This window comes from Rhinocladiella mackenziei (assembly GCF_000835555.1).
Source record: "Rhinocladiella mackenziei CBS 650.93 unplaced genomic scaffold supercont1.6, whole genome shotgun sequence".
Taxonomy (NCBI): domain Eukaryota; kingdom Fungi; phylum Ascomycota; class Eurotiomycetes; order Chaetothyriales; family Herpotrichiellaceae; genus Rhinocladiella; species Rhinocladiella mackenziei.
Genome location: NW_013550599.1, coordinates 684,725 through 711,653, shown reverse-complemented (window position 1 = coordinate 711,653; position 26,929 = coordinate 684,725). Strand labels below are relative to the sequence as shown.

The 26,929-nt window shown below is 50.5% G+C and overlaps 5 protein-coding genes across 5 annotated transcripts; 1 reads left to right on the top strand and 4 right to left on the bottom strand.

Annotated features, from left to right (window-relative positions):
- Positions 1-1,553: 1,553 nt before the first annotated feature.
- On the bottom strand, positions 1,554-4,444 carry Z518_08063 (uncharacterized protein; the record flags this gene model as incomplete). Its single annotated transcript, XM_013413806.1, has 3 exons — positions 1,554-3,755; positions 3,816-3,961; positions 4,042-4,444. 3 exons carry the CDS (start codon positions 4,442-4,444, stop codon positions 1,554-1,556), a joined length of 2,751 nt encoding a protein of 916 aa, XP_013269260.1.
- A 939-nt stretch (positions 4,445-5,383) lies between these two features.
- Positions 5,384-6,808, bottom strand: Z518_08062 (nuclear distribution protein PAC1; the record flags this gene model as incomplete). The annotated part of the gene is made up of 2 exons (XM_013413805.1): positions 5,384-6,719; positions 6,771-6,808. 2 exons carry the CDS (start codon positions 6,806-6,808, stop codon positions 5,384-5,386), a joined length of 1,374 nt encoding a protein of 457 aa, XP_013269259.1.
- An 813-nt stretch (positions 6,809-7,621) lies between these two features.
- Positions 7,622-10,396, top strand: Z518_08061 (uncharacterized protein; the record flags this gene model as incomplete). The annotated part of the gene is made up of 1 exon (XM_013413804.1): positions 7,622-10,396. One exon carries the CDS (start codon positions 7,622-7,624, stop codon positions 10,394-10,396), a length of 2,775 nt encoding a protein of 924 aa, XP_013269258.1.
- Positions 10,397-11,522: 1,126 nt separating this feature from the next.
- Z518_08060 (60S ribosomal protein L8-B) lies at positions 11,523-12,868 on the bottom strand (the record flags this gene model as incomplete). The annotated part of the gene is made up of 5 exons (XM_013413803.1): positions 11,523-11,921; positions 12,004-12,232; positions 12,302-12,384; positions 12,450-12,524; positions 12,866-12,868. 5 exons carry the CDS (start codon positions 12,866-12,868, stop codon positions 11,523-11,525), a joined length of 789 nt encoding a protein of 262 aa, XP_013269257.1.
- A 1,532-nt stretch (positions 12,869-14,400) lies between these two features.
- Z518_08059 (uncharacterized protein) lies at positions 14,401-26,620 on the bottom strand (the record flags this gene model as incomplete). The annotated part of the gene is made up of 3 exons (XM_013413802.1): positions 14,401-14,542; positions 14,605-26,522; positions 26,573-26,620. The coding sequence occupies 3 exons, from the start codon at positions 26,618-26,620 to the stop codon at positions 14,401-14,403; spliced, it is 12,108 nt and encodes a 4,035-aa protein (XP_013269256.1).
- Between the last annotated feature and the right edge of the window lie 309 nt (positions 26,621-26,929).

Sequence of the window (26,929 nt, the reverse complement as noted above, 5' to 3'; positions counted from 1 at the left end):
TGGTTGCAATTAGGCAAATACAAAATGACGTACGCTTGACTGATGGAGAGAAGCACAATTCCCCGTGCAGACGCAAGAGGCAATGCCCAACAAGCTATTCCAGGCCTTCGGAGACACTTCTTCTCCTCTTCTTCCTCCTCCTAAATTACTGCCCACACACGGCATGCGTGTTCCTCCACCTTTGCGAAAGAGACACAAAACGCAATATATTCGCATTTGTGTCTCTCGGACGGAGTATGCGTATGGATTTGTGCCTCCCTCAGCCTGGAAGACAAGGAGGACATCAGAAAATACACAGAGTAGAAATGTGGATTTTCTGTGGGTCAGACAATAGCGGACAAGAAAGCCCGGTTGCTTCTGTATCCCATCCGCCAGCGGGTATCGTCTTCGTATTGGCTTTCCTTTTGCACTTGAGCAGACATTGGTGCAGTGTCGTTGAGCCTAGTTGCAGCACATTGAAATTCCAAGTGTTCGTATTGAGGAAATCCCATTCTTCAACTTGAATTGGGTCGACAAGTCGATTGGGCTTTGCCAACATCTGTGGACCAGAGTTCCAGCTATTGTTGGCTTCTCCATTGACCGTTGGAGGAGAATAGGAGCATTGGCTGGATTCGTGCCAAGCGCCATTATAAGGTTCCTATTGAAAAGTAGCCAAGCCCCCGTTATTGGAAAAGGGGTTGCCATTCCTATTCAGGATATAGGGGTAGGAATAGGAGTAGAAAAGGGGTCAGCCAACCCTGTATATATACTAGCAATCTAGCGGGACCGGTTGCCAAACAGACAGAGCACTAACAACAATCAATGTACACCCACAGATTGTTTGACAGGTTCATAATCAATCACTCAAACAAGTCCATCAAGATTGTGTCCCGAATCCTACGCCTTGAACTTTCGTGGGACCTGTTTGATGCTGCTCTTGCAGATAGGACGGGTCTCGTACCGTGGGGCGCATTCGATGCAAGAGAGATGTCCGTAGTCGGAAAAGAGGCCGTCCTTCCCTACACTGGGTAACAAGTCTGGTAGGGTTCTGCCGGCTCATCGGCGAGATTCATCGGCGACCTTTCAGCATGTTGGATCCATACCCTAGCGATTTCCGTACTTAAAGCTATTGCTTGTCCTGTGCTCAACAAAGGTCGGCTCCTACGCAGCAGAACTCTCGTATACTCAAACAGGCTTGGTGGCATGTTTCTTCGGAGTTGATCGAGCAGGACTAGGATTGTCCATGGCCCCAGCCAGATAGCTTTTTTGGGGAATTGATAACTAGCTGTTCTCTTGACCAGATGCTCCAGTGGACAAAGGCGGAAGCCCATTTTCTTTAGTGATTCCTTGAAACTCCCGTATCCAGGTGAATCAGAATACACCCTACGGTGCTACGCGATGCCTGGCGATGATACTCCATTATCTCCCAATCCATTCACGATGCAGACTATCCCTCCCAAATATGTTGTAAAATGAAGACGCGCTTCCGCATCGTTGAAATGAATACAATATCCTCAGAACCTCAGAGTACACTGGCTACTTGCATTGAGTTCTCCTTCCATTTCAAGCTGGACTCATCTCCTCAAAAACTCGTCGACCTCAAATCCAACTCTTCTCTTTGCTTTCTCCCAGTTTTCCATCTCCTTCGCTTGATCCGCGGCATATAGGGGAGTGGAATTCGAGCTCTTCACAGCCTTACCAACTGCCACACTGCTTCCAACTGGCGACAAAATTGAACTCAACGATGAGCTAACGATGCCAGTCTTGACAACCACGGCCCGGCAGTCACTCAATCTGATCTCGACACCTGAGAGCGTGCCGGTAGACCCAATACCTGCATTCGAACTTTGATCTCGTCTGCCGATTGAAGTGCTCACCTGAGGGCCCATAGATGTCTTTGCAGCTTCGTCTTCCTCGTGATCCTCATCCAGTCCTTTGATGACGATAGTGATGTCCGGACCGGTGCTGCCTCGCCAGAGAGTTGCGAACCATTGCCAGTGAGCAGGTGGGGAGAATCCGTCACTGATGGGTATAGAAATGGAAGATGCATCGACGGTGGTGAGCTGATAGTGGGGGACTAAGGCGACGGGAATGGCGGCGTTGTTTGGCCGGATTGAGAGCTGAGCATCCTGAGACTTCTGGTTGGCTGTGTCTGGGAGAAGAGCATGTGAAGACGATTGCGATCCCCTTAGGGAAGGAACCCGGGATGAGAGATTTGTTCCTGGTGGCGGCGGTGTAGCCGGACGCGGAGTCGGTGGCGGAGGTGGAATTCTTGTTGAGTTCAATGGTCGTGGGAAAGTCAATGGTGGTGGTCGACCACCATCATCACTGCTTGTCACAATGTCACTCACAGGCTCAGTCATTGATGGTTCAAAAGTGGGCTGGCTTGTCGCCTTTCCTGGTGGTGACACCATGGACAATTCAGCTGCGCTGCTGATGGTCTTGGGGCTGGTCACAGATTGCAGAGAGTCAGACAGTACACTCTGAATCCGCACGGTTTTCTCCAGTGCCTGGGGGCTATCAATGCCGCACATCGGATGGTTAGGGTCATTCCTAGAAATGTCGATGGAAATCGGCGATGACTTAGACGCGTAGCTCGTTGAGCCTCCATTTCCTCCCTTACTCCCAGGCCTTGTAGTAATATATTCAACCATCTCCTTGTTAATTTTGTGCCACTCGCCGAGCATGCTCAAGTATGCCTCAGTGGTCACGGTACCACGATGTCCATTCGTACCACCTCGTGCCTCACGAATCATACAGTATGGATCTGGGCCACTGAAGATTCTGACCGCAAAATTACCCTCCTTTTCCAGTTGCTCAGCGAGAGAGTGGGTCATGCTATTCACGGTGGTAGCATCCATCCCCTCAATAGCAATGATTGCACCACGTACTTCAGGCTTGGGTGACGTAAGACCTGGAGGTGGAAGTGGACCAGATATTTGGGAGAGCAGCTTGGTTTTGTTAAGCACCGGAATAGACATAACCATGGCCTCGACACCAGAGCTTTGCGATCGGGTGGAGGACGATTTTGTTGGAGTTTGCGAGACCATCGTTTCAATTGGCGGGAGCACGACACTTGATCTAGCTCTCCGGTGCGGGCGAGGAGGCCGAACAGGCTGAAGTTGTGGGGGATGAGGGTATCCTGCTCGAGGGGGAGATACCATGGCAGGTTTGGCGGCTTGAACTCCTTGCACACGCTGGACTGGCATCCGAGAGGCCTGTATTTGCTGTAAAACTTCAGGGCGGGTATATGTGTGGGCCGTAGTTGGAGAATGGGCGTAAGAATATGTCGTATCGGGATAGGCTTCGCGAGCCGGCAAATCAACTCCATTGCTATTGAAGCGCCGTCTCTTTGCGTCTTGAGAATCTGATGACGGAGGGGTAGGAAGATTCTGGGATGGAGGGACGGCATATATCAATCGATGGTCGACCTTTTGAAAGGGATATGGCTCAACGAGGGACTTCTGATGTGGCAAATGCTCGGATGAGACAGTAGGCTGCCCATGCATTCTTTGACCAGGCGGACCGCTTACCACACAGGCACGTTTTGCTGGAATTTGTATCCCCATTGCTTGCTGCGGGTGGGAGACAGGCGGTGTGTATACAGGAGTAGGATTGCCGTAATAGTTCATCGGCCTTCCACCACACTTGGTGCACGGCTCCTGTGGCTCAGCAGAGGATGGTCCAGATGCTGAGGATTGATTGCTAACACGGCCGTTGCGACGCGGATGATAGCGATAGCCTGGATACTGCTGTTGATGTCGGGCTTTTTCTTCCTGATGACGGGAAAGTTAGAACAAAGGGGTGTGAGTGTCAACCAGTACCCTTTCACTTACTTCCGCAAGCAAATTCCATTCCTCTTTGGCCTCGGCGGACAGACGTCTCCATTGTTCCCCAATGATCTTTGACACCTCCGGATTCGGAATACCGGGATTTTGCGCAATGATACTGGCTTGTTGATGCTGACGAAAGAGAATGAAAGCTATCGCAACGTTAGCCCCATGCAGAACCAGAAGGTATTCACATCGCTAATTTTTAGAGCTATTAGAAGTGGTAGCTCACAGTTTCGCGGTCGAGGGATCTTGGGGTCAGGGGGACATAGACAGAAATGTTCTCTGAGATACGGGGTATTGGGCAAGATATCTCCCCCGGGCTGAATATCTGCCGTATCCAAAGAAGGACCTCCTTTTGGAGGCGATGCGGTCTCAGAATCACCATTTCCACTTGGCCGCTGCCGTCCTGCATCCTCTTCTCGGCTAGAAATGGAGTTGGAGCTCTCAGGGAAATGAATCGTGTTTCTCCGAGGAGCATCATCCTCCAGACCAGGACCTAGAGGCCGATCATGAAACAGGTGATGCTGTGATAGCAACGAGGCACGGTGCAGAGCAGGATTGGCCTCAGTGGGAGGCTTTGGGAGACGACGATACCATGCTGGAGCAGGGGGTTCATGAGTAGAAGAAGTCATAGCGTAAAGAAAGGAATTCTTTGACTTGAACTATTCCAATTCTTGAACGGGAGGACTGGACGAATGACACAGAAGGGCCACACTTGGTCTTTGTAAGGCAAAAGAAGACTTACCATCCTCGCACGACCTTCTTTGCTTCTGCTTTGTCTCGTCAGACTGAGTCTCTTTGTGGCAACCATGAGCAGCAATTCCGCGATGATAGCCAGCGGATGAGGTTGGGGTCAGTGGGCTGTCTTGGTTTGCTTTGTTCTCTGATGGTCCTAATGCGGGAAAATGCGGAATCCATCACCGTGCATCCGAAATAATAGTCACAGGAATGCAGAGTAGACAAAGAGCGGGATTCATGGTAGTGTCACGAGGTGGAGCGACGTTCATGGCACTCGGAACCACTGTAGACGTACATCTTCAATCGGCCCTCTCCAAGCAATTCCTTCATTTCATATTGAACCAGACACTGGCGAAGCTGATCAAAACCGATCCGTCGTTCGGTCTATCTGGAGCTTTTGGTCTGAAATAGATTGACAGTGAGCGGGTTCATTAGAGGCCTGATGGGACGAGAGGCGGCTCATGCTGGCAACCCGACGGGTTTCCCGGTTGGGAGGGGGGGGTTTCCTTGATTCATCCACAAACCAAGACTATATCAGTATTTCGTGAATTTAATACACCAGACAAACCTGGGCCTTGATTTTTAGTTTGTGAGGCAGCAATGGCTGTTGTGTTGTGTTAGTTAAGGGATTGTCCTTTGAGAGAATATAAGTGGGTAGGGTCAAAGTATCAAGTACGTCGTATATTCATCAATCATACTCATACAAATCATCCACCGAGGCCTTCTATTTTTTTTCTTTTTTTTTTTTTTTTTGGATCTACGATCCAATTGTTCCGGTATCACGCATCCGCCAAACAATTCAATGCCATCTCGCTCATCCGGGGCTCTTCTGTCTAACCGGCAAAGACACGAACATTCAAGTCGACACTGGCTGTCGCAACTACACACCGAATTTTGCGTCCTCCACCGCTGTCTTCTTTTTTCACTGCGGTCGTCAGGCCATTGCTCTCTCCGTTTGTGGCGGGCTGTATGGGAACATCGGGTGCCCATCGAATGCTGCTAATGAAGTGTTGATGAGCCTCGTCTACCACTTTGACACACTTGCACTCTTGTGATAAATCCCAACATCGAACGGTTTTGTCGTCCGAGATCGAAATCAAATATCGACCTGCTGGATGGAAGACTAGGCCGCGCACCCAATTATCATGGCCCACCAGTGTTTTGTGACATGTTCCCCGATTATCCCAGATCTTGATGATTTTATCTCTCCCTCCGGTGGCCAAAAACTCTCCACTGCTGCTGGCCGGAGGAGGCTTCTTGTACCCAGCAATGCTAGCCAGATGGACGTAGGACGAGCTCGGTGCAAAAGCTACACATTCCACCACATGTTCGTGTCCCAAAAATGTGATCTTGACCTCGCCGGAACTCGCATCCCATAATCGCGGTATTTGGTCGTTGCCCGCGCTCAACAACCATCGACCGTCAATCGAGGGCATTACAGCTCTGACCCAGTCCGTGTGCCCCTTCAATGTTTTTAGGCAGTACCCGGTCGTGACGTCCCAGATCCGGAGCGTCTTATCCCTTGATGCCGACACCAAGGTATTTCCAGAGAGAGGGGCGCCGGCTGCCCCCGAAGGGATAAAACGGATCGAGGAGACGGAATGGTCGTGGCCGGGCAAGGTTCGGATGTTCTTGTATTCGTCACTTGGATCCCATAGTCGAATGGTGAGATCGCTGCTGCAACTGGCAAGAAGCGTGCCTCCTCTGGGCCCCCCAAAGTCTACATCGAGCACTGCTTTGGTGTGTCCCTTCAATGTTCTTTCTAACTCGCCCAGCTCCCAGTCCCAGATTTTGATGGTCGAATCTTCCGATGCGGATGCGAGCGAGGAGAAGATAGGATGAAATGCCACCGACGTAACCGGGAGTCGGTGGCCTTGTAATGTGTGCCGGGCTGGAGCTTTGGGTAACCACGTCGTAGGGTCGATTTTGCGACTTGATGAGAGCGGAGTGGCGGTCTCTATTTCCTGCTGTAAAGCTGCGTTTCTGGCCTCCAGATCCATGATCTTTTTCTGCAATCGGACCACTGAAGTCCACTTCTTCTCGAGCAAAGTCTCATATTTTTTGGCAGTGGCATCGTCGAAGGTGTCCGCCAGGTTGGATTCTCGCCGCAGGGCTGCAGCCGTGTCGGTCATGCCCACAGAAAGGAAATAAGCGACCATGGACTTGTGTCTAATGCAGTCAGCCTTAGAATGGTGAAGGAACACCCTGCACGCGACCTACAGCTCCTCCGCTTGACGAGAGGTCAGTAGTTGGCTCATCTCTGGCTAGCTGGGCTGTGAGCCCTCAGAGACGTTTCCAAACTTTCATGCAACTCTTGAAGATATTCTTCTTGACAGCTGATCAATTATATGACTTTCTGAGAAGAAAAGGTGTTAAATAGGAGGCGGTTAGTGGCTTTGAGTAGTCGTGCATCCAGTGCAGGCTTGCGCAAAACAGGGAGGGTTTGAGAATGTGGATTCCCCGATTCGTTTGCTATGGCGCAGTTTTTGGAGGACTACAAGGACCAAGGCGGGCGGAGGACAATATTATCTACTCAGTCGAGTCAATCGAATCTGGAGAAGGACGTTTGCAAAGATCAGAGATTTTGGACGAGAGATTGCAAGCACGAGAAGACGGGGATGACGATGAGGGTGGCGGACAGGCCGTTGTTTTCGTATTTCACCAGCAATGTTTATACTAGGAAGAGACACGAGACGTCCCGACAACCACCCATCACCACCATCGCCCACTTTTAACCGTATCGCATTCGCATACCCACACAACCATTCCGCCATCCTTCTTCCCGACATATTCACGCTGCGTTTGTATATCTATACGCGCCTGATCTTCTCTTGATACTTCTGGTCTCTGCAGAGTGCCTACCGCATGAAGACCAGATCTTAACCAAGGTGAGCCTTGATCTCTGTTGTGCTGTACTCTGCCATCTAATCTACACCGGCCTCAATTATGGACTGTGGCTTCGACCAGAGAGATATTCAAACTGATATTTTTCCATAGCCTACTCGCACGACGTTCTCGAAAGAAGCTCTCAGCGAAATTCCTCTCTCTATTCCGTATCTTCTCCCACGATCATGGCAGACCAGGAAGAAGATTTCTCTCAGCTGCCGTTACCCGATAAATTTGTGCACAAACTTTGGAAAGTCCGTAAGGACGGGTACGAGAGTGCCGCAAAAGAGTTTGAACGAACGCCAGATGAATCACACCCCGCCTTCCGGCCCTTTTTGCATGATCCGGGACTCTGGAAGTCAGCCGCTGGAGATTCCAATGTTGCGGCTCAGCAGGAAGGGCTGACCGCTTTGTGCGCGTTTCTGAAATATGGAGGCCAACATGCAGCGACGAGATCACGGAATCACACGTTGCAAGCGCTGTATGAGAAAGGTTTAACATCGACACGACCACAGGCGAAAGCCAGCTCCCTGGAGGCAATATTACTTTACATCGAGCTGGACAAGTCAGAACCTGTCATTGAGGAATTACTGCCGGCGCTCTCCCACAAACAGCCCAAAGTCATTGCCGCGACGCTATCCGCACTCACGGCCATTTTCCATAATTTTGGTATTAAGGTTGTGGAGCCGAAACCAGTGCTCAAGTCATTACCGAAGGTATTTGGCCACGCCGATAAGAATGTTCGAGCGGAGGGGCAGAATCTCACGGTGGAACTGTACCGGTGGCTGAAAGAAGCGATGAAGGCGGTCTTTTGGAGTGAATTGAAGCCCGTTCAGCAACAGGATCTTGACAAATTGTTTGAAAAAGTCAAGGAAGAGCCTCCGCCAAAACAAGAACGTCTGACGAGATCACAACAAGCTGCATTGGCTTCTGCACCTCCTGCCGTCAGTGGCGGCGCTGCCGACGACGGAGACATGGTGGCCGAGGAAGAAGTGGAGGTCGAAATGAATGCGTTCGACCTTGCAGAACCGGTCGACGTCTACTCCAAAATTTCGTCTGATTTCCATGAAATGGTGGGCTCGACGAAGTGGAAGGAGCGAAAAGAAGCGCTCGATGCGGTATTCAATATTCTGAACACCCCACGAATCAAGGAAGCACCGTTCGATGACTTGGTGCGAGTTTTGGCAAAGTGTATGAGGGATGCGAACATCGCTGTGGTGACCGTGGCGGCCAATTGCGTCGAGAAATTAGCACAGGGCCTGAGAAGAGGCTTTGCCAAGTATCGATCGACCATCATCTCGCCCATGATGGAAAGACTCAAAGAGAGGAAACAATCTGTCGCGGACGCGCTCGGCGCCGCGCTTGATGCCGTGTTTGGCGCTACGTCTCTGACCGAATGCCTGGAAGAGATCTTGAGCTTCTTGCCCAACAAAAATCCCCAAGTCAAGGCTGAAACTATCAAATTTCTGGTCAGATGTTTGCGGACGACTCGAGATGTGCCGTCCAAAGCAGAACAGAAACAGATTGCTGATTCAGCGATAAAACTGTTGACCGAGTCCACCGAAGCCATCCGATCTGGCGGAGCAGAGATCCTGGGAACGTTGATGAAGATCATTGGCGAACGTGCAATGAGTCCTTACTTGGACGGTTTAGACGACATTCGGAAAACCAAGATCAAAGAATACTTTGACGTGGCCGAAGTGAAAGCGAAGGAGAAACCCAAGGCTACCGCTCCTCCCGCCAAGTCAACTTCCGCCGTTGGAAAGAAAGTTGTCGGAGGTTCCAAGAAACCGGTCATGAAAAAGCCGATGCCAGCGGCCGCACCTCCTGCGGAAGATCCAGCACCTCTTCAACCTAAGCCAACGGCGAAAGCACTCCCCAAGCCAGGGGGCCTGGCTCGTCCCGGTCTGGCGCAACCGTCAACATTGAAATTGGGTGGACTCAAGAAGCCTGCCGCACCCGGTCTCTCGAGTGGCACTGGAAGTCCGCAGAGACGAGTCATTTCACCTCCAATGAGCACAGATGGCGATGAGGAAGCTGTTGCTCCTTCACCCTCCAAATTTGGCATTGGTCGCGGTGGATTGGCAGGACGCCCTTTGTCCCGACCCGCCGCTGCTCCTATATCTCCTCCACCAGCAGCAGCACCAGTTTCCAACGGTCTCTCCGCAGCCGAGAGAGCGGAGCTCGAGGAGTTGCGTGCGGAAAAAGAGCGACTATCCGCCCTGGCTGATAGTCTTCGGAGCAGTAATGCAAAGCTGACCGCTGAGATATCAGAACTTCAAAACCAAAATGCACAACTGATAGAGGATCACACACGAGATGTACTGCAGATCAAAGCCAAGGAGACGCAACTAGTGAGAGCAAGAGGGGAATGTGACGTCCTGAGGGGTGAGATTGAGAGTGTACGAAAGGAGAATGAACGATACAAGCGGGAATTGTCAAGATTAGGCCGCGAAAGTATCGGACGCGAACGGGAAGACATGATGCGTGGACGAGCAGCGGATGAAGCATCAAATTTTGGAAGTGAAGGTGGCGCCATCTACGACGACCAAAGCACGAATCGATTCGCCACGAATGGCAATATGCACCCTCCGAGACCTACGAGCGGCTCCTTACAGAGAACTGGAAGCACGGCAAGTACACAGAGCAGTCGGACACAAAATACCAAACCAAGACCCCAAAGCGGGTACACGCCCCATCGGCTTGATCTCAGCCCTAGTGAGGAGAAGGAGAACAATGGACTTGATATACTTTCTGCAAGGAGGAAAATCAGTCCCCCCGTGAGTGGGATGGCAAACGGAAGTGGCAGAAGTAGTCCACAGCGACCGAACTTTGCAAGCAGGGAAACAAGTGATGTTGGTGCCGCCGGGTCTAAGGAACCTGGGACGGGAGAGAACTGGAAGAGGGCTGCTGAGGTGACAAGTCAGCTAAAGGCAAGAATTGAAGCGATGAAGGTATGATTTGTTTCCAGTGTGCTTATGAGTGAATATTGATGTGATGGCTAACGACATGATCTCACAGGCTCGACAAGGATTCACTCGGCATTAACGTTAAGATGATGAATTGATTGTACAAGCAAGGCGAGCGAGCGATGTGTTTTGAAAAAATTCTCGGTGTTTCCTGCCAAGTTTGGCATCCGGGAACCCTGACTTGGATTTGTACAGAGGTCAATACCTACTCTTTTTTTTTCCTTCTCACCAAGATTGTTTGATGACTACTCGGAGTGATCATGGTGCTCTATCAGTATTGACCATGGACAAGTCGGAATTTGGTAGCATATGTTGGGATTGGGGGGATGGATGGGGGCATGGCCTGGCCGGATCTGTTCCCTAGTATTGCATTGACGCGAAGGCTTCTTCTTTCTAGATACCTCTTTTTGTTCTCCCGTCTTCGTGCGGTATTGTTTGGGGCGTGGTCCGAGGAACTGGAATACAGACTTGCGATAATATGTTCAAGGGAGAGAAACCGGTCTCAAGCCTCATTACATGTCTCGGAAACCCAGGAGGCAATGGAAATAGGCAACCGGGTATCAATACAGGCACAACACCAGGTCGGCGAGACGAAGACTGGTTATTGCGGATTTGGAAATGATAATGAAGAAAATTGAACATCCACAGCCTGTCCCATTATTCACTTACTCTGTCCCCTAAATATACTTTCAGCTTGACAGCCCAATATACAGCTTCTACAGTAAATGAAGAAGAAGGGGAAATGGAGAAAAGCCAATTGAAGTCAAGGAATTTGCTATCATATTTCTCTTTTTGCAACCTGGCATGACCTGGCCTCTCAACCGTGGTCAACCCAGTTGGCATCTGAGAGTCGGTCGGACGAATCTGCACCTTCGTGACTTGGCATGACATGCGGCATCTGAACCCCCTTCAACAAGCTAAATGGGTAAGTTCTTGTGGCAATTGGACAATGAGATGTATCAACCATTGTCGTCACCATCATCGTCATTGAGACTTCATCCTTGGCCTGACTCTCTTCCACGATCAACAAACATTTTGGTCGCCCCTTGAATCAAGCACCGGTACCCTCTTCAATGCAAGACCACATCTCCTGAGAAGAGCTTAGAGACCTTGGAACTTAGATCTTAATCGCCCCTTCAATAGCCTTGCGCTTCTTCTCTTGCCTCGCGACTGCCTTGGCGCCCATAATTCCACCGCCCCAATGACGTCTATGCTCTTCATACTTGGCCGTGTAGCCTTCATTGATCGTCGATACAAGTTTGCTGAGCTCGGCTTTATCTTCACCCTTCACCTCCGTCAGAGCCAAGACGGCAGCAGTTTTCTTGTGCACGACGGTTCCCAAGCGAGCTTTGCCCTTGATGATAGCGTAGGGGACGCCCATCTTGCGGCATAGAGCGGGGAGGAAAACGACGAGTTCGATCGGGTCCACATCGTTGGGGATCAGGACCAACGAGGCTTTCTTGGATTCAATCAGGCCGACAACGTGGTTGAGGCCGTATTTGACGGTGTAGGGTTTCTAAAATGAACGAAATTGTCAGAGTGGTTTCATCCCACAAGTACACGAAATTGTCTCCTGGTTTTTGTGGGGGTGGCATTACCTTGGAGACATCCTCTTTCTTTTTGCCTTGCTCGACGGCAGTGGCTTCTTGATGCAGACGTTCTTTCTTCTGCGCCTTGGTCTCGGGGCGATATTTGTTGAGGAGTTTGAAGGTCTGGGCGGCGGTGTTTCGGTCGAGGGTGTTTTGGAACTGGGCAATCGCAGGTGGCACCTTGAGGCGCATGTTCAGGATCTTCTTCTGCCGTTGCAGACGGACGTACTCTGGCCACCTTTTGAATTGTCAGATGTTTTCCTCCCAGACACTCAAAATGAACGGACAGCGAGGGGTCCGTACGTACTTGACCATACGAGACAGATTGCGCTTGGGCTGGACATCTTGACCGATGCCGAAGTTTCGAGGTCGCTTTTCGAGAAGAGGGTTCTGGGTCACGGTCAGCGCATTTCCATCGGATTAGAAAACCAGAACGCTTTGACGGCGAAACTTACCTTCGCAGCCTTCTTGCTGGCACCGGCCTTTCCTTGTGGAAAAGGCGCGGGCGCGGGTTTCTTTCCTTTGGGTGGCTGTCATTGAGAAAAGAAGAGATCATCAGCACATCTGTTCATGCTCCATTGATCCACATTCTTTTGACTCTAAGGGGATGAAAGACAGAAGAGGAGCAGCAGCTATCATACTAGAACTGCTCCTCTTCCTCTTTTCTCTTCCCCAGCCGGGTCATCACCAACGAGGAAAGTGTGGTGGTCACGCTGAGGTCTCAATGAAGAGTTCAGGATGTGATCACCGCCAATTCAAAAGCGTCGGCGGAAGGTTTTCCTACACAAAATCGAGATCGCTGTTTCCAGCAGAGAACTCGATAGTGTAGACCGCAATGCGGTGAGAGATAGTGGAGGTGTCTCTAACTTACCATGATTGACTAAGTAAAGGACTCGGCTGGGATAAAGGAAAGCATGGACCTGGGAATATCAATCAATGTACAGGTCGAATGTGAAAGATTTCAAGTCCGGCTGTGGGTGCGAAAAGTAAATTGTCCGAAATTGGAAAAGCATATCTTGGCACCTTGGCGAGTGTGGATTTGAGGATGTCACGTGCAGAGAGTGCCTCACTAAATCGTGCTGCTTTAACATCGGGGCCCACATAATTCTCCCCTTGAACGACAAAGAAGGGTTCCTATTTCTATTCACAGGTCCGTCAGACATTATTCGAATGTATTTAATCGCATCCTCCAGATGCTTCCCTACCAATGATCTGCGCACCTCTCTGATCCTCCCCATCTCTTCTCTCTACGGCCTTGATACTCTCCAGCAACACCCTCTTTTGCTCCTTCGTCTCTGCGACCATAGCTTTTTCCTTCCGACGCCGCATGCTTTGCTCTCAGACGGCCTAGAGCGCTCATTTGCTCCTCTGCTAACGTGGCTTGCGTCGAAGCCCGTTCCTATCGCCATCTCGCGGCTGGTGACCCGTGCTGCACCGTCATTACTGGAAAGGTATTTTGGGTGAAAGTTCTTCGTTATGTGCTTCTATCGAAGCATTCACATTCATTGTTGTGGCTTGATCTTGACCAGAAACATAAGAGTGATCGTCTTTCAAGGCCTCTGATAACACAAACATCTGCTTGTTTCCACGGTCATGTTGATCTGGTTTGTAGCTGGAGCACTCCAAGGTCCATATCGAGTCCGGGCTTGCGACAGGACGCTATAAGCAACGGCGCAAGCAGGAAATTCGGCGGAAACGAGGAATTAGAATGAAGTATTTCCAGGGCTGTCAGTTGAGCAACACAACATGAGACCTTCCAACCAGCAATGGTGTGGGGAACAAGGACAGAGGTGGAGGCACAGCCGCAACAACAAACGGCATCTCTGCGCGAAATGTCGAAAGATTCACCAGGCGAAGCGTGGGAATGGGCTGGGCCTCGCTTCGCAACCATCGTCTATAACGATGCCCAATGTACTGTCCAAAGTACTAACCCAGGTGCGGTACTCGATAACGAAGCTGCGCAGCGGAACGATTGGCGAGGCCAAGATAGTAAAACTCGGGGGTTCAGACTAGATCAAGTCCTAACACCATCAGGACGAACAATGGAACCCTCCTCTATTGACTAGCTAATCTATCAATGAGAATGATCAATAGAAATATTGGTCTCCGATCTGAGATCTGCACATCTCTTCCCCGGTCCAATCCCCCATTGGTCACCTCGAAATGCTACCTCCAGGTTGTAACCAAACCTGTGGTCACTATGATACCCTCACTTTTTGGTACAAACCGCTTAATTGCCAACCATTGATATATGCCAGCTTCTGTTGCTCCGACGGCAACATGTCCCAAATTGAAAGCATTCCATGCAGAAGAGATAACGCCTCGCAGATGCATATCTTATTTTCGCCGTTACAATCGTGAGGACAGCGATTCACTTCTATCGTGTCCTTGAAGAACTAAGTGCCCTCATGCGAAACCGAAATAGTCAGCACCTAAATTGATTGCTGTCATCAGGTTGCTCTTGAGAGTCTCGTAGTCGCTGTAAGCGGGTAGGTCGAGCTGATTGAAGCAGGTGTGGCTCGTCGGGAGGCGGGATTGACTTGGATCTCTGTAATTGACAAATCAGTATTGATCAGAAGCGGACATATATATAAAGGTCAATCGACTTACCTGTGGATGCTGAATAACGTGTTCCCTTGCATTCCTTCGAGATCCTTGAAGCCATTCAAAGGTACCTTGCTGGTGCCGGTGACAAATTGCAACAATTTCGCCCGTTCCTCATTGCTCATGCCTCGAACGATCCGCCAGAACCAGGTGACTTGCGGGCTGTTAGCATTGTAGTTGTGATACTCTGTGTGAGCTCTCCAATCATCCACGTCGATTTCGGGCAAGCCAGAAATCAGCAACTCGAGTTCTTGCTCATCAAATATGGCGACAAGTTCCGCCGGAATGATGTCATGGAATCCTCGAACGAAATTCTCAAGCTGCTCTCGCACTGATGTCGTGAGACGATAGCGAACCTGGGCATTGACATAGTCTCGTTTGTTCTCCTCGGTCACTGGAATATTTCGCCCATTTTCAATCAGATCCACCACCTTCTCTTCGCCGAATTGTTCTTCAATCACGGAAAAGTCTTCCGTGATGACGTCGGTAATATCGTTCTCCAGAATCCACAACAGACTCTTGTAGTAGTCAAGATCCATTGACTCGAGATCTTTGAGGTTTGGTTCCTTGCCGAGCAGACGTTTGTAAACAGCGCGGCTGAAGTGACAGTCAAGAACACGGCCTTCGTGCAATGCTTTGCCGATAATCCGTCCAATAAACTTGAAATAGAGAAGATGCTCTCCATTAATCCAGCTGAGAGGGTTGGGATGGAACGTGGTGCGATCAGCGGCCACCGGTTGCCATAATGCCCAATCTGGATTGAACATGCCTCGAGCTAGGACTTGGAACCACTCTCGAGTGACACCACCTGCATCAACGCCTTCTTCGCCGTTGAAACGAATGTTGAGTTTACCATATTTCATTTCTTCGGCAGATTTGTAGTACAAGGCTTTGTAGGAATCCAAAAACACCTGATCACGACGCACATTGAGTTGCAAAGGTGGCTGGATTTGTCTGTGTTGATGCAGACGGGAGTGGATCTGCTTGGTAAAATACGCTCGTTTGTTGTCGAAATCCAGGACTTTGGGGTTCTTGACCAAAAGGCTGAAGCTGCCATTTCCTTGCATCAACTTCGGAGATTGGCGAATGATATCGTTAAGGATCTTACGATGCTCTGTGGTGAAAGTGAAGAATAGCTCCTGGAGATCGTCCATACCGTCAGGGGCCGGACTTCCAGGTATATGCTCCCTAACTTGACGAGCCAATACCGAATCTTTGAGAGAGGTATTCTTGCACACAACCATCAGCGATTCTATCAGTGGCAATAGAATAGTAGCAAAGCTGGTGGTGTTGTCTTTCTCACGAACGGCGGTCAGGCAGTCGCTCAATTTGACCCAGAGAGGACGAAGGCCCAGGCTGTCGTATGAAGTTGTTAAAATGCTCTTGGCCACGGGGCTTTCCTCTGTTTCCCCGATCTCCGGCTTTGGAGCCGAAAGATAGTCCAATGCCTGCAGGACTCGCAGAAGCTTGACTTGATCAGACCCTCCGTGAGAGAATTTCGATGAAGATAGTGCGTGTATCTCTGATATCGACTGTGCCTCTCTCAGCTGGGGTATGAGCTCGTCCAAGTCGGTACAAATGGCGCGAGAGAGTGTCTTGATGTGGTGGATCAACTCTTTACTAAAGGCCTCGGCCGTACCAGGGATGCTAGAAAGGCTCGACATGGTCTCCAAAGTTGAGTGGAAGGTATCACTATTGCATTCTGGGGCAACAAAAATACTCACGACCAGTTGCAGGTTGTGTTCCGAAATTTCTGGGGGTTCAAATGGCTTCCTTGACTTGACTTCCTCAATATTCGAGTCTTCATTACTGGAGTTGGGATTCGGATTCGTGGTAGACTCGGTGATCTCGCCCGCCTGAGCGGCACTGTTGGTAGCGACACTGGTATCATTGCTCTCGGGAGCAGGCGGTGGAGCATCTCGAATTTGAACGTCCTGCTCCCCACCGCCAGCTTGTATTGGTTCAGCAGGTGCAACAGAATCCGGAGGTCGCTCATCTTGATTGGCAGTCTCAGCATCGGTCGGCTTGTCTTCGTCGGTCGCCTTTTCTCTGTCTTTTCGCAACATCATTGGCAAGGGTTGAGTCACAGCAGACAAGAGTTCCGCCAGCGATTGAAGACAAGTTGAGCTTTCCACAATCAATTTCCGATCCAATAGGCCAATGAGATCATTGATGGGGTATTTCACCGCTCGAACTTCCTTGGTCTTCCCTTTCCCCTTTTTAGACGTTGTATTGGTGTCAACCTCACGAAGGAAAATGGTCCTGATGTGAACATTGTAATGTGCAAGTTGCTTTAATGCTGATAGGCATTGTTGCACGACAACCAGAGGAGTGACCTCGTCGCTGATGCCCCCTGCGGGTTGCATTGACAGAGTTCGTTTCAACGGTTGAGGAGGTTTCTGGCCAGTTGTCGCTTTGGCGCGTAAGGACAGGTTGGCAAGGCTCCGCTCGACGGCCGTCACATCGGTTGATCCTTCCTTGAGAACAACAAGCAACAGATTAATGACCTCCAATCGGGTCTGCCGATTTCCGCAAATGTTCTTGAGGATGGTCCAAAGATTTGTCCGAAGAGACCCTTGCTGTGGGAGAAACATGAGGCGTAGTAGGGTAGCAACCCCAGATTTGTCGACCATTTGAATGATTTGTCGTTTGTTGTCACGCTGAGGTCCATCTTCATTGGCTCGTTCGTCGCGAGCATCCCGGTCGCCTATACCGGTAAAATGGAAAAGACGTCTGGCATGGGCACGCCCTTCTTCAGCATGCCGAGGATCAAGGTGACGTAGAATCTCAGGCGGCTGCTCAGCAAGAATCACTCGTCGAAAAGCGGGGTCCAAAGTCGCTAAGAAGGTGTCGTTGTCCATCTCCTCGGCCTGAGCGGGTCCGCCTGCGTTTGCTGCTTGTCTGCGAGCTTCTTCGCGATTCCGTCTGCGTTGGGCATGAGCCTCTTGTTGTCGTATCTCTTCTCGAATGTCTTCCGGAAGAGCGTTGAGGAAGTCTGGGTCAATCCCGCTCGGATTGTTCCCTTCTTGACGAGCCTCCTCGCGCCGAGTGGCGTACTGCTGCATGATGACTTCTTGACGGAGTTCTTCAGGCAGTGCCTCGAGGTACTCAGTGTCGATTGCCAAATCAGTAATGTCAATCTGTTGACCTCTGATCGTGGTGAAAACGCGAGGCTGCGAGTCAGTCTCGTCTCTACCGGCAGATACAATTTCTGAACTTTCTTGCCCGGTGTCTGCATTGGTACCCTGGACATCTTCCATGGGCTCTGTGTCGCCGTCATCATGGTCAGCAGAATCTTGATCTTGACTTTGGGCAGCAGCCGCTGCTTCAGCTTCAGCCTCAGCTCGCCGACGCTCTTCTTCAACTCTAGCTGCTTCGCGTTCCTCGGCTTCTTTCTTCTCTCGCTCTCTCCTAAGTCTCTCCATTTCTTCGCGTTCAGCCTTCTGCTCCTCTTCTCGTTTTCGGCGACGGTCCTTTTCTTCAAGCTGAGCAAGAGGTACTAGGACCGACATGATGAGAATTTGAACACGTTGGACCTTCTCCATGTAAGTATTGCCGAAAAGAAGCCGCGCCTCTTCTTGCCATCTTGTGAGAGTGAGCGCTGGGACGAAGCCGCCCGCGCGTGGGGATTCTTCGCGGGAATGATGGCGGTGGCCGATGCCTGAGATGGACGACCTTAAAACATTTCGAAGATCCGAGAATGGTGCCGTCATAGTGAAATGTAGTCGTCCCCCTTCTTCTCCTGGGTGAAGCGCCTGAATGATGGCATCAAGCATGGCTCCGTGGCCTCCAACCTCAAGGCCATCGCCGTTTCTAATGATCGTCTGGAATGTGGCTCCGAACGGCGGGACAGGACCCACTGCTGAAATATCAAGGCCGGGAGGAAGAAAAATATTGGGCGCGCGAGCATCTCCTCTATGCTGGCGAGTGTGGTCCTGTTGAGGTCTCTGGAGGAGCGGATTCAACCCATCGTCGCCTCCAGATCTCCCATGTGGCGGAAGGCGACCTGGACGTCCCATCGCATGCAATTCATCCCGATGTCCAACACGCCGACCTACAAAGTTAGACATAAGACCACCTGGACCACGAATCTGCCGATGGCGACGGATGTTCGGAAGGTCATTCCAGAGCAGGTGGTCGCCATGATCGTCGATGTGGCCCGCTCCACGGACCGCCAAGAAGTGATCGAAGTCGTCGCCATATTCCAAATCTTCATTTTCATCCATGTCGTCGCCATCCTCGTCCTCTTCATCCTCGTCCTCTTCATCGCCAGGGTCTCCAGAAGTTGCAGCAGGGACAATGAGTTCAGGAGGGACGGGATGCGGGATGTGAGCAGAGCCGTCCAAGTCGCGATCACCAAGGACGCGGAGAAGATTGTTGAGGACACTTGCACCCCTACCATCACCATGTCCCTCCAAAGGCATTTCGTCACCGTTGAAAGCAATTTCAGCAATTTCATCATTCTCTTCACTGCCTTCTTCTTCCTCGCCTTCTTCATCCACCCATTCGCCCTCATCTTCCCGGCCTTCATTGAGGATGTCATTCTCGTCGTCTACGTTCATATCGCCGGCATCCTCATCGTCTTCCTCATCGTCTTCCTCCTCCTCCTCCTCCCCTTCCTCCTCCTCCTCCTCATCGGTGTCATCGTCGTCATCGTCGTCGTCGGTATCAGCTTCCATGTGCGGATCATCGACGACGAATTCGATGCCCATTGGTATATCACCAGGAAGACCTTCCATATCGCCCTCTGGAGGCATTTCATCGTCAACTTCTTCGTCGCTAACAGCTTCATCATCATTCGGACCTGCACCGATACCATCATCATACTCCATTTCGTCTTCGTATTCTTCATCATACATCTCTTCATCCTCATCCTCCTCGTCGGACGCAGAATCAGATTCGGAATCCCTATCAGGGTCTAGCATGCCGAGAGCGGAGTTACGGAAAAGGTCGGGAGTTTCTTCCCGTTCTTCATCCACATCAGAAACTGAGGATGCCGATGAAATCACTTCGTCAGACATGTTTCCCACCATGGAATTGAAGAAATCAGGAGATGTCATGCTAAGGGTTGTAGCCAAAGTAGTAAGTTCCTGCAAAGGTCGGAGAATGAACTTAATCACTCTCTTGGATCCAGGATACGAGAGGTCAATATCGGCGAGGGAGCTAGTTAAGACCGCTGTGAGGTTTTTCTCAAACATCATCCGAGCAAGGACTTTGTACGAAGTATTTTGAGACCCAGCAGAGCCTTCAGGGACGACTGGCTTCGCCAGAAGTCGATAGAACATATCCGAGAGACATAGCAGACGACTGTATTTCATCTGAAGGGGTTCATTCGAGGTGATTGCATCCTTGTATGATTTAATGGCATGTTCGAGAACGAAGCGGCGAACGAATGTTAGGTCTGGCTCGTTGTCCATGTCGTCGACCTGAGACTGCGAGGAATATCGCTGAGGAGGACCACTTACACCAGACTCACCGGTCTTGGAACAGAGAGCAACGACTACACGGATTGCCCAGTCGCTGATCTGCGATTTCTTTTTGTACTGTGGTGAATCCTCTTTGTCGACGTAGCAGGACGGAATTAGTCCATTGAGGAAATAATTGAGAATACCCGATCGAGGTTTTGACGGTGTGACAGCCGTCGGGTCAGCTTTCCGCGAGAAATTGATGAGCTCGATCTTCGTACGATTGTAAGAGTATAGAAGCTCTGTCAGGCTGTACATCAAAAAACATCGATAGGAAAAAATCGGATGGTCATCTGGTTTGAACTTGACTTTCTCCGGCTTCGGATGGACCTGGGCATTGCTAGCGACTTCCTCAGATGGACTTGACGCGGTAGGTTCTTGATTCAGATTGTTTCCGTTCGCCCCTGTTGCTGACAAGCTCTCATTGACAACTTCTTTATCTTCGACATCCTTGTAATTGAGTAGCTCTGAAAGAATAAAGTGGATGACACCATCAGGGTGCTCAACGACTGGAGCCTTCAATTCGGGCGCTTTGCTTTTGCTAGGCTCTTCCGACAAGTCCCCCGGGGCTTCAACACTTGTTGCAGGGTGCGTCACAAGATCGCTGCTCTCGCTGGGAGGCTCGACAGGTGCTTTGTTCTTATCATTAGCCGGATTCGATTCTTTCGACTCCTTGAGCACAAGGCCGACACTGCCATTTCCGGTATGCGGTTGCCATGATGACAACTTGACCATCTCATCGGTGACCTGAACAAATATGTCAGGAGCGCGTAGGACGAGATGAAACAGGTCCCGAACGTAGGTAGTAGTATCAGGTTGCCTTGTCGAGCTCCGTGCGGTAAAGAAAGCCTTGATTTCGCTGCGCATGATTTGTTTCAGGGTTTCGTCATCCTCCACAATATGCCGCAGGACAATCATGAATGAGCTCTGGAGTCGATGACCAACGCCGTTTGCCAGTTGTTTGACCATGAGGAAAAATCTCTGAAGATTTCGCTTGTCCGCTAGGCGTGTAGCTATCTCTCGTGTTCGTGTGAGAATGACGAGAACCCTAGTGATCGCCAAAGCCATAGATTTGTCTTTCCCCACACGAGGCAGTAGATTCACTAGAGTATCGAATAGTTCCAGCTTCTCTTCCATGTCGAAGACAGAAACAGGGACGAGGTGTGCCTTGCTAGAGGACTCAAGATCAGTTGGAGGATCCCACTTGACTTCTGCTGGTTCATAGTCTCTCGACAGCATCTTCTCGATGATCAACAAGACAGGTGCTACCCAGGGGAATGAGTCCCCTGCAGAACGTCCATTTGCCGGCGGTAATCGTAGAAAAGATAAAAGTCCATCAAAAGACTCTTGATAGATATTTAATGTATCATTGAATACGTCGGCGTCCTGAAGAAGCAGAGCCACAAGATGGGCAGAGGCGGCAATTTTCTTTCCTCGCGCTTCGTTGGCCCCATCTTCAACTTGCATTGACAATAGGGAGCCGAGCAAAAGATCCGAAGTTGTTTTCCAGTAGTCTCTGGCAAGATCCTCCGACAGCTTCTTGGTTGCACTCATGATCAGGTCTGACAGCTCGAAAGTTAGGTTCTGATGATTATTGAGAATATTATTACAGCGATCGGCAAGATCCTCACGGATTGCCGCTCGCTGAGCCGTGATTGATTCAACAGAATACGACAGTGGTGATTCTGGCTGCGAAGGCTCGGGCCGGTCTTGTTGAGACTTCTCTTCTTCATTGAGTATGTTCTGGATATCCATGGCCGAAGATCCGGTTGGTGCAGCATTCTCCGGAGCCCCTGGCGTAGTGGACGTCTGAGGGTAGGACTCTGTCACATCTTCCATCTCGTTCTCATCGACAGCGTTGTTAGCGACATCAGCGAGAGCGGCGTCAATGTCATCGCTTGACGGATTAATCAAAAGTCCAGTCGGCAGAAGGTTTGATTGAGAATTCGTTGGGGGACTCATCACACCTGAAGTGTCATAGGAGTGGGGCGAGATGTCGGTCTCTCTGTCTGGAATTGGAAGACGTCTGCGCCGGGGGTTGGATGTGAACGCTCTGCAGTATTCTTCTGCATTCGTAAGACTTGTGACTGGCGGAGTATTGGTGCGGTAGAATGCTTCTCGGACGAGTTCTTCATCGTAGCCCTTCTCCTTAAGCTGGTTGACCTTTTGGGGGTCTATCATGAATTTCTTCGGCGACAATGGAGCCGTGACAGGTTGACTGGCATTCGTTTGAACGGCCTCGCTTTCGTGGTCACCTGTCAACACGTGTTTGAGAATAGATACAAGTTTCTGCACGACGTCTTTGGAAGCCTGATCTGCATAGTCGCTTTCCCAGATCAATAGAGTCAATGGCAACGCTTCCATTCGAAGGTTGAGTAGAACTTGGGCCGGAACGAAATAGTACTGTCTCGTAGGGTCCGTGTTCTTCATAGAGGTCGATTGGGCCGATTCCATAATGCTCCTTGAATTGGAGAACTCGTCCAACATATCGAGACAAATTTTGAGGCCAGCATTGGCTTGAAATATTGAATGCTCTACCTTGCATGACTTCAGTTTGTCAAAAAATTCTGTGCCAATACTCGTCAAGGTTTTGATGCCTCCTGCCTTCCGGAATGCTTCCACGACGAAGCTTTGCCGGGTTGGATGATTCACCGGCCCGGAGGAATGATGACTATCGTCATTGAAGCTGCGACGGACATTATCCAGAGCAACAACAAGATATGTGAAGCGAAGCTCCGTATCTTCGGATTTGTCGCCCTGAGTGGATTTGGGGCTGAGGAAGTATGGCTGAAGTTGAGCTAGATATGCTGAAGCAAGAGCATTGGCGGCCAAAGCAGTCTTCTGCCTGGAGAATGTGTCAGAGATACGTCGACGGCCTGCGATGCCACGCCCAAAACGGCACAAGAAGTCTGTAATGGCCCCTGGCGCCTCAACCAGTAAATACCGCAGCGTCTGGACATTTTTGTAAAAAGGTGTCTGTTTGTCTTCACCCAACTTGGCGCCTTCAGAGTCGGACGTTCCATCTCTGTCCTTATGGTCAGGCGTCAAAGTCCCAGAAGAGTGATGGTTATGGTGGCGAGCATTCAGAATTCTATCCACTTCGAAATCACCTGTCGTAAAATTGTCCGGTCGGGTTGGCGAAATCCACGATTCGGGTACTGAATTTTGGAGGGCAATGTATTCGCGATAGCAGGCAGCCGAGATGCTTCCCATCATGTTACAGATATCAGCAAAGATATCAGCAAGATTGACAAGACCAAAAAGATTACTCTGCGACGATCGCGGGTTGTAGATTGGAACGTTAAACACCTCGGCGAGGACCTGACTCAGGCAAAACACAGCCATCATGGCTTTTGCCACCCGAGTGCCATTGACCTCCACCTCAGACAAATCCGGAGCTGGGCTCTTGCCGGGAATGACCGGGTTTGGTCTAGCTTTGATGAGTGGTTCAAAGTAACAACTCCAGTCTTTCGGCTGGCACTGGCTGAAGTGCTTCAACTCGGAACAAGCGAAGCGTGCCCGATCTGCCAGTAGAGGGAGCACAAGATGAGGCTTCGTTTCTACCATCATATGGACAGCAGAAGACAAATCTTGAAACAGACCATCACGACGATCGAAGGGCTGATGTCCAACTGGTAGGCTCGGCAAAGTGATATAGTCCAAGACTAGATCGTATCCTCCACACTCGATGAAACTTGTGCAGAGAGACTGATTCTCAAAAAATGCCACCAAGAAGGAAATAGCAGGTCTGGCATAGTCATTGGCATCTAGATCGTTGCTGTCCTGGTCGCTGGGAGTTCCACGAACAACAGTTTGAGGAGGTACGTCGGCCTCGATCACCAGCTTTCCGCCATTTGGAAGCTCGATTGCTCTTGAAGAAGACGAATCATCGAAATCCGGTGCAATTGGGGGCGTTATCTCCTGCGAAAGGGCCTCACGACCACCACATGGAGCCAAGTCTTCTTCAGAACCAAGCCACAGTTTTGGACCTGCTCCGATATTAACGGCAAGTGACCTGGTCATGTGCCTCACACGAGAGACCATGACGACAACAGCGCTCATTACGGCATTTCGCAAGTTCGGATGATGTCTAACGAGCTCATCAAAGGCCGAACCAAGTAACGCCGGAAGATTTGCGTCGTTGCGGAATATTTTGACATGATCGGGTGATTCAAAAATTTCGAAAAACTTCTCAAGAGCGCCAGAGGATTTAAATAAGTCGAACCCGGCGCTGGTCAAGCAAATAGCACCAAAGACCTGTGCGACATTGATTATCGCTTCGGTGACAGGTGGAACGCCTTGAGGGCGATTCACAGGCGCTGAAGAGACGAGTTTCCCACGCCCCTGGCTAGAAGGAGTCTGAGAAGCGTTGACGGTATCCAGCATGCTCTGGACGATTCCCGCCTCAGAGATGACCGTATAACTCGTTGGTTCACTGTGAAGGAATCCACAAACTGCTTTAATTACCTCTCCCCAGGTGCGGGCACCGAAAGCAGCCAAGTGGTCGGTAATAAGACGCAATGCACGAAGCAACGCCTGAGAGTCTACCAAACTTCTCAATACTCGATCCGCTTGTGCACCTTGGTGGCTGCTGATGTCATTGATCATATCAAGGATTGAGCGGATAATTTGCTGATGTAGGTATGGAATTTCGTAGTCTGTTGCTCGAGTCTTGTGCTGTGGAGGAATACCATCACCCGCTTCGTACAGGGCCCATGCATTATTCACCAGGCTGCCAAAAAGGTTGCTAATGGCCTCAAAGGCATTGCACGCCTGTAAGGTTGCCAGGCCGTCCTTGAAGTGATGAAAAAAGGTCTTGATGAAATCGAGCATTCGCATATGGACCCTCAACGCTTTCCCAGTAGTAATGTTAAAGCCGGACAGGTAGGTGGTAATGAAGCTTGATGCGATGACGGCCTCGCTGGAGCGTCCATGATGGCCAGCAGCCTCGATCAGAGTATTAGGCATAGAGAAGATTGCCTCCCTCCAATCATCACCCCCTGGGGTATCCGTGCTATCATTGTCCTTGGCAATATCGTTCAAGCCTTTTTGGATCAATTGTGAGAGAAGTCCTTGACTTGAACCGGCACCAAGCGCAGTATTAATGTCGGAAGCAAATGACTTGAAACGTCCAAGCACCCCCATTGTCTCCATGGCGATGGTTTGAAGATACAAGGATACTGATGGCTGGGCTCTCTTATTGTCGTGAATGAGACTAACGAGTTGTCGGACCAATTCTTGAGGCTTTGAATCACCTTGTTCCACTGAAAACAACCTTTGAGAGAGTTCGGGTTCATTGAAGACATTTGCAAGGCTAGCAATTGACAAGAGTCGCACAGCAAGGAGTTCTTTTCGAGTCTTGACCGACGTGATCAAGCCGTAGGCGACCCGAAGCTGGTGCAGCAGCTCGTAGCGCGCCTTGGATGGCAAGTCAGCGGGCTGATTTCGCAATATCGACTCGATGGTATTGTTTGCCAAATCTGTGGGAGAAAGCTCAATGGACCTCGACGAAACATCTTGGGCATCTGGTACCGCCGCGGGACGACTACCACTTCCAGTGGGCGAGTCATTTATATCAACTCTGCCGAGTCCTGAGGAAGACTGTCGGATTGGTGTCGGAGTTGACGGGGCTTCAGACGATTGCGAGGCTTCGCCTGAAGGAGACTGCTCAGAACTGGCGGACGACCAAGACACTTTGACGTAAGCCCATGCTTGCCATTCCCGATCGGCTGCAGCGACGGACTTGCCACGGTCACTGTGTGACACAGTCTCTCTACAAAGAGAACGAAAGTCGTTGGGGTTCACTGCCGTGGAGCCTCGTCTTCCTTTACTCGCAGGTACGGGCTTGTCTTTAGATTTAGTCGTCTTAACGGGTGATGTCGTTCCACGCTTGACGGCGGATGGCAGAGGTTTACCAAGAGGGGAAGCGAGTCTCTGGAGGCGTTCAGGATCCAAGTCGTGAAACTTTGCCGCGAGATGATGTGAAGCGGCGGATCGCTGTGCGTGTTTCTGCGACAGGAAGAATGTGATCCGCAGTGTACTGTGCAGCAAAGATAGCGATGTGGTATTCAGAAGATCGTTCAACCGGTCAGCGCTATTGTAGACGGCTCGGTTCGCACATTTTTCCACCAGCAGTTTAGAAAAGACCAAAACAGCCTCGATCAATTCTCTATCACCTTCTGGGCCAAACCCTAGTTCTTTAAGTCTCTTTTCGTCGATCCCCGGGCACTCCTCAAGGAGTAGCGAGAGGCCAAAAGGTATGGTCTGGGGACCTCGGTCCAGTCCATATGTTTTGCTGAACTTTTGCAGGATACTGTCGAAACGGTCAAGAGGTTCGATCCAGTTGTTCAGATCGCCACGAGGATATTGCCATCTCTGCGACCACCCGTTGAAAAGAGCCGGTAGATCTGCGAGAGGGGCGGTGGACACCTTCGTAACGAAATCCGACACCGCAGGTGACTGTCCAGCGATGTTAGCCTGGTCGTTAGAGGCGAAGCGATCAACTTTACCAAAGACACTTTGTGTTTCTCCTGTGGCTTCCTTGTAACCTTCCCCATCTTCTCTAGACCCCGTGACGTTGCAGCATAAGCTGCATCAGAGATGTGGAATGATATTCAGCCGTGAAAGCGCAGTCCAGCCTTCGACCGGGTGTGCAGGTTTCGCCGAGGAGAGGTATGTCGGTGATGTCACCAGATGATGATGGGCTAGGGATGGAAGGGGATCCGGAGTGATATGAGTCAACGTGTTAATTCGGTCGGAAGAGAGGGTCTGGATTTGAATCGGTGTCGTCGGTTTGTTGGTACCAGGCGTCGTAGTTGGGGCAAGGTCACCCGAACCGGAACGCCGTGCTATCTGGAAGAGTATCA